At 33.8% G+C, this 6699-nt stretch overlaps 3 protein-coding genes across 3 annotated transcripts; 1 reads left to right on the top strand and 2 right to left on the bottom strand.

Annotated features, from left to right (window-relative positions):
* Window positions 1-520: 520 nt before the first annotated feature.
* LOC116163463 (mitochondrial pyruvate carrier 1) lies at window positions 521-1698 on the bottom strand. The gene is made up of 3 exons (XM_031477390.1): window positions 1520-1698; window positions 1371-1471; window positions 521-1322 (listed from the first exon to the last, which is right to left on the bottom strand). Exons 1-3 carry the CDS (start codon window positions 1585-1587, stop codon window positions 1168-1170), a joined length of 324 nt encoding a protein of 107 aa, XP_031333250.1. The 5' UTR covers window positions 1588-1698; the 3' UTR covers window positions 521-1167.
* A 1602-nt stretch (window positions 1699-3300) lies between these two features.
* LOC116163461 (polycomb protein EED) lies at window positions 3301-5641 on the top strand. Its single transcript, XM_031477387.1, has 7 exons — window positions 3301-3477; window positions 3533-3675; window positions 3728-3899; window positions 3945-4244; window positions 4913-5103; window positions 5150-5351; window positions 5396-5641. Exons 1-7 carry the CDS (start codon window positions 3406-3408, stop codon window positions 5591-5593), a joined length of 1278 nt encoding a protein of 425 aa, XP_031333247.1. The 5' UTR covers window positions 3301-3405; the 3' UTR covers window positions 5594-5641.
* Window positions 5601-6587, bottom strand: LOC116163462 (protein NDUFAF4 homolog). The gene is made up of 4 exons (XM_031477388.1): window positions 6254-6587; window positions 6125-6207; window positions 5849-6071; window positions 5601-5794 (listed from the first exon to the last, which is right to left on the bottom strand). The coding sequence occupies exons 1-4, from the start codon at window positions 6393-6395 to the stop codon at window positions 5652-5654; spliced, it is 591 nt and encodes a 196-aa protein (XP_031333248.1). The 5' UTR covers window positions 6396-6587; the 3' UTR covers window positions 5601-5651.
* Window positions 6588-6699: the final 112 nt, after the last annotated feature.

Genomic DNA, 6699 nt, shown 5'->3' with positions numbered 1-6699 from the left:
GATTTAGTAGTATATAAGGTAGCATTTAGACTTATAGCAACCTCTCTTGTTGCATTCCGATCCTTCATCCTCATCTCATAATGTTCATCCTGAAAAAATGTAGTTTAGGTATGTGTACACATGCTATTAGGTGTTCAAAATTAGCTTTCTTATTCTTTGCATGTAGTTTTGCTATTGAGAAGCATGATAACTTATTGTTATTATCAACCAAGTCTTGCTTTTAATGGAAGGTTTTCGATTTTTTGAAGGCCAACATCTTATTCTCACAAACTAGTTTAAATCAAATTAATAATCGAAACTTGTATATCTTTATTTTAAAACCAAATATAAATATATAACACCCAAACCAACAAATTTCACTAATAAAACATACTTAAGGCATCTTAGTCTTTCAATCTCAATACAAAATTAATTAACCACTAGTTGTATTAACAGCTGTACCTGTACATATTCAAGGATTTTATTTGTGTTCAAGATTAAAAGACTCATTAACATAACAGGATAATAAACAAAAAAATGATTATATATCTAAATCTAAATTATAAGACTACTAATATGAGTATTTCCGGGTTACTTGTAGCGTACGTAGAAATGATTTACATGTATCACATAATTAGTACATATTACGGTGACTTTTTTACGTATATATACCCGCCCCTGGCTCAATATCATCATAATATACCTATATTTCGAGTAAGTAGTTTGATATATGTCTTATTACACCCTGTGTAGTCGAACGTTCGATAAAAAGTTTGGTTTAAATGGTATGTTAAACATGAGCAATTATAATGACATTTGGCAACATTTGGAGTTCTGCAATAAAACTGCAGTATCATTAAGTATATACATTACTTGCTTAATTGTTTAGATAATTTCTATTACAGCTATAGCAATAAACTTGCATCATTGCACAATTTTTTTTAATGCTTGATAAGCTGTATGTACTAGAAACCAATAAAAACAATCCAGTAGTAAATGATAAAGCAATAAAAAAAAATCATGAAGCTATGCCGTAACCAAACCCATTTTCGGCATACATATGAATTCAAATTTACTGCATGATCGAAGTATGTAATTATCACCAGTTGAACGTTATAAAACTCCTATTGAGTGATTGAGTATGCTACACTAAGGCACATCATTTAAAAATTTCAAATAAAACAAACATTAACTCTTTTCTGAACCATAACTGTAGTTAATGAACCTTCCAAACTGAGTTAGTTGAGCTGCCTCATTAGTGAAATGGCAAGCAAATAAAAGTAAATTTCGTGGTTGAACTTTCCACGCAAATCTCATAAATATTGCAGAATACAGGCACAATGCTGAAAAAGGCAGTTTTTATCTTTACATAAACCTTAAAGTGGACTCACCGAATGTCATTTTACCACTTATATACTTCGGATCTTTCTTAATGTCAGCTAAAGCGGCTAGAGGAATGCCCCAATTTGCAACTGGTCCCCAAAAATGTGTACTGTAAAGTATGGTTACATAATTTAAAAGACTTATTTAACATTTTTACCTCATAAGATAGCTCCTAAACTCCCTACTTTTCAATTGGTCGATCATCTTTTTGCCTAGCGAAGCCATTTCTGCAATAGATATAAAATATCACGAAGAAATTTTCACAAAATGTAAATGTAAATGTAACAGGAAGAAGCAAAGGTGTAATGTATTGAATTGAAGGTTAAGTTAAAATAGATAAAACAGATGACATTTATGACGTTTTCGCACGTGTATATGCACAGGGTTGCCAATTTTTACTTGGAATACGTTCAGTGGCGGGTGATCAAGGTTAGTAATATACCAACCTTGGCGGGTGATCACCTTAATTGTTAGTCAATGGCAACGATATATTGGAGCGCATCAATTGGATTTTATTGAATATCAAATTAAAATTACAAAATCTGATAAATATTTATGACAATATCAAATAGCCTTAGAAATAGAGTTTTCCAAAAACTGGTTTGGCTTCGTTATTTTCATCTCCAGATTTCCGAAGAATTTCGTCGAGATCGGAATTGTCACCTCTGTTAAAAAGTGTTTCATGAAAGTGTTTTTATTATTATTTTTTAAATAATTTAAGGCTGTCCGTCACATTGCAGAGGTTGTAACGCAGCCAGTCATGAATAAAATGTTAATTTTACATTCAGGCCTTGAATAAAACTTAATTTTTTATTCAATGATTTAGGATAAGCCGATAAACTCGAATTGGAATATATTTGCGATGCATGTATCATTGAATATTAATGTATTAGTCACGCAGGCTATAATAGTTTTACTTACATTATGCGTTTTAAGAATGTACTACATAGGCAATTACGTGGTCATAAGTACTATGATATGGAGAATACAATATTGAATATAATAGTAAATTTTGGAATCGCTTTTTCTCAAAAACGCTGAATCTTAGGGGAAATTGTGTAAGGAAAAAATGTGCATGTAAGTAATTATATTGAATGGTCTACAATTTTTGTCTGAGGTATTTTTATCATAAAACTAACCGTAACCGTAATTTCATTATAATTACATTCATGTAAAATTTCAGCTTCTTGGGAATTTATGCAAGAGTGAATGTCTATTTTGATAGGACTAATAAGGATGTCTATCATGGAGATCTCTGAAACCTTAGGGCATAGACGATACGAAGATGGTCAAATTAAGGAAAAGTTGCGCAATTAAAGAGTAATTCTGATGCTATAAAAGAAATCCAGAAAATTTCAATTACCTATACTTTCCGAAGATATGCCAGAAGAACTGAAATTTGCCGGTTTTGTTTTTAATGGTTCTGATGTTATTTGAAAAATAAAGACACTTTGTCATTGCCACTTTTTGAGCTCTACAAGATAGCCTTGAGAGATTTTCAATACAACGGTCCGTTTCGGAGAAATCGTCATTAACTTTATTTTTTATATAGACTGTAAAAAAAAGTATCTACGTACTATGCATTGAGTAGGATTTTGTTATGTGGTCTACGCTCTACGGTATTACCTGGTATTACGAATACAACAATGTACTACACAAAAAAAACAAATGTTGGAAACTCTGGTGGGTTCAACAGGATGGTGCACTCACGCACAACGTCCTGATCTGATCTGATCTTCCTCCTCTTCCGCCCTCTAAAAAGCATTATTCGTGTCACTCTGTAATTGGGCGCAAGCCTGTTGAGGGCCCAGAACAGGAGAGGGCTAATAAAGAAATCAATAAATAATAATTATATATTAATAAATATTATATTGTTACGAGACCGGAGTGCGCCACTGTACAGAATTTTTCATTGGGGTTTTTTGGCAACACTGCTTAATTTTCGTTTTTTTAAACAAATAAACAACTCCTTTTAAATTTTTGTTTGTCCCTTACACAATTTCTAGCCACAATCTAGTAACAGTGGCTGAAGCTGCTACAAGCATGAAAGAAAAGAATCTAAAAACACAAACAAATAATGATTCAAACTTAACAGAGGAGTCTGGTGATGATGGTGTAAGTATTATTATATAGCTACAACACATTAACTTACCCTTTTTTGCTGCTCTAGGAGGAAACTTCCAGCATTGGCAGTACATCCACCACTGATAATACCTCCAGAAGTGCCACTCCAACAAATAGAGTTCGTAAAAGAAAACGTGCTAAAAAGAAATCGTTAAGCTTAAAGTACGTGAAGCCAATTTACAAATATACGTAAGGGCACACACCGTACCTTATTCGCTTTACCTCATTTCTCACTTTTAAGATGTAGCATTAAGGAAGATCATGGTCAACCTTTATTTGGTACACAATTTAATCATAACCTGAAAGAGGGCCAACCACAAATATTTGCAGCTGTTGGTAGTAATCGTGTTAGCGTGTATGAATGTCCGGAAGGACATGGTATAAAATTGGTGCAGTGCTATGCTGACCCAGATGTATGTCTCAAATGAACTTTCAATTTTCATCTACGTTACTTACAGCTTGATGAAAACTACTATACATGTGCATGGTCGTTCGATGAGGAATCAGGAAAACCACTTTTAGCAGTTGCTGGTTCTAGGGGTATTATCCGAATTTTAAATCCTGCAACAATGTGTTCAATACGACACTACATTGGGCACGGTCATGCTATTAATGAACTTAAATTTCATCCGAGAGACCCAAATTTATTGCTGTCGGTATCGAAAGATCATGCGCTGCGTTTGTGGAATATAAAGGTGGATGTGTGTATAGCCATTTTTGGAGGAGTTGAGGGACATCGAGACGAAGTTTTAAGTGCAGTGAGTATTTTTATTTTACAAATAAATAACAAACATCTTTTCCAAATAAACCAGAGGTCTCTAATGTTTTCTTTGGGAGCTATATCCCCAGAAGTCTTTCTGAATTGGCACCAGATGATGTCAAATGAGGTTTACAAAAATTTTGATTTTCCCAAAATTTTGTATCTTGGGCTCTTTGAACTTAAAATGAAAATAACAAATTCAAATTTTTTTAAAACTTGAAATAAGTATGTAATTAAGTTATTAAAATAAATTAGGGACAATGAGTAATTTTTCTCAAAAATGATCGATATGATTTTTATTCTTGGAGAGTCTAGACTAGAGTATATAGAGTAAGATAATATCCTGACCGAGAACGCCCAAGTTGGAAAATTTATAGAAACAGGGAATGTTTGTTTTCCTCAAAAGCAGAAAAGACTGAAATCTGTCTTAAACGAAAAAAAATGAATTCAATATTTTAACAGCAATTATATAAAATCCGCGTGTAAGTAAGTATAAGACCATTGGAAATGAATTTTGAAGTAAATAGAATATTTATCAGAAGAATAATTAAAAAGTTTGCTATGGCTAGCACAGATACCAACCACATTGTAATTGTGTGTTCCAATTTACCAATCATATTTTGCAAACCCTTATTATTGGACAGATGATAGCACTAATTTCTGCAGGATTTTGATTTACTGGGCAATCGAATTATGTCATGTGGTATGGATCATTCCTTAAAACTTTGGCGAATTGACAAAAAAAGTATGACTGAAGCTATTAAACAATCTTATACCTGGCAGGCAAACCGAACTGCCCGACCATTTGATTCTGTAAAAGAGCACTTTCCCGATTTTTCTACCAGAGATATTCACAGGTAAGGCGACATTATTTTACATACAACTAATAAAACTTATCCTTAGAAACTATGTAGACTGCGTTAAATGGTTTGGTGATTTTATTCTGAGCAAGTCTTGTGAAAATTGTATTGTATGTTGGAAACCAGGAAGATTGCAGGATAAAACTTTGCGAATGGGCGAAACAACCTCTACGGTTTTACATCGTTTCGAATATAAAGAGTGTGAAATCTGGTTTATACGCTTTGCAATGGATTACTGGCAAAAGGTAGCATTGAATTTATTTAAAACTTCTAAAACACCATTTTTTAGATATTAGCACTTGGTAATCAAACGGGCAAAGTGTATGTCTGGGATTTAGATGTACCAGATCCAAATCAAGCTCGCTGCTATACCTTACATCATCCTCGCTGCACAACCGCTATTAGGCAAACAAGTTTAAGTCGAGATGGTTCAGTTCTCCTATGTGTATGTGATGATGGCACAATTTGGCGATGGGACAGAATTTAGAACTAAGCAACTTTTTATCTTTATTGAATAATATTTACACTAATTGTCTCTTTTTGTCTTAATCTTTACCATCTGTCAATTTTTTTTGTTCGTGTGCGACTATCTGCTTTCTAGGCACTAATGGACCTGCAAAACTGACCTTTGATGCTTTATTACTCGGAATATAAACTTCAAACACGCGATAGTATTTAAGAATATTAACTGAAAGTGAAATAAAAACTTTCATCACCTTTTTTGTTATATAACTCAACGTACCTAAGGTATCTTCGTGTAATTTATATTCCTCCGCTATTTTTTTAATTGAATTTTCTTTGGGATTGGTTTGATGTGCCGAAATAAACTTTAATGCCGACTTCAAGGTGGCACGACCATAAGGAACACTATCTGGCTCACGAAATCCAAATTCAGCATCATCAACAATCCCACGATGTAATGGAAGCGGTCTCTTCGCACTGGAACTGTCAAGTGGTGCATGGGGCTACATAATAAAAAAGGTAATTGGGTGTAAGAACCATTACGGAAGTTTTTCACCGTCGGGTCCCTTGATGTAACATATACGTCTTGTAAAAACTTATTTAGTGCTTCATTTTTTGATTGATCCACATCGGGATACTCTGCGAATAAAAGAATAAGGTAAAGCAGCTCGATAGTGGTGCCTACCTTTTAGAAACTCGGTATATTTCAAATCGCTGTGGTGTTTAGGTGCTGGTATTGGTTTCTCTTTGGAAATCACTTTATGGGCCCGGCTTTCTAAATTATAATCCCTCAAAGGTCTAAACATTACCGAAAGCACTTTACCCATTTATAACTTCGTGCTTTTGTATTTCTTTTTGAATGATTGATTACTTTAAACCAAGGGGGGGGGGGCAATTTTATCTTTGGTTATGAAAATTCCATCCATTGGCGTTACGCAAATTTTTGTAAATCCATTGCTGACTCGTGATGTGTGGGGCTTTTGAAGACGCTGCTTATTAAATGAATATGATTACAATTCAGATTCAGAAACGTTACAATTTATACTGAATGTTAAAAGAGCATCAGGGGACACGTCGTCTGTCATTTACACTTAGTCACTTACGCGCTTTTTTGTACAAGCCCTCTTTTCT

This window comes from Photinus pyralis, unplaced genomic scaffold (assembly GCF_008802855.1).
Source record: "Photinus pyralis isolate 1611_PpyrPB1 unplaced genomic scaffold, Ppyr1.3 Ppyr1.4_LG2, whole genome shotgun sequence".
NCBI lineage: Eukaryota > Metazoa > Arthropoda > Insecta > Coleoptera > Lampyridae > Photinus > Photinus pyralis.
This window is presented reverse-complemented; position numbering and strand designations above follow the sequence as displayed.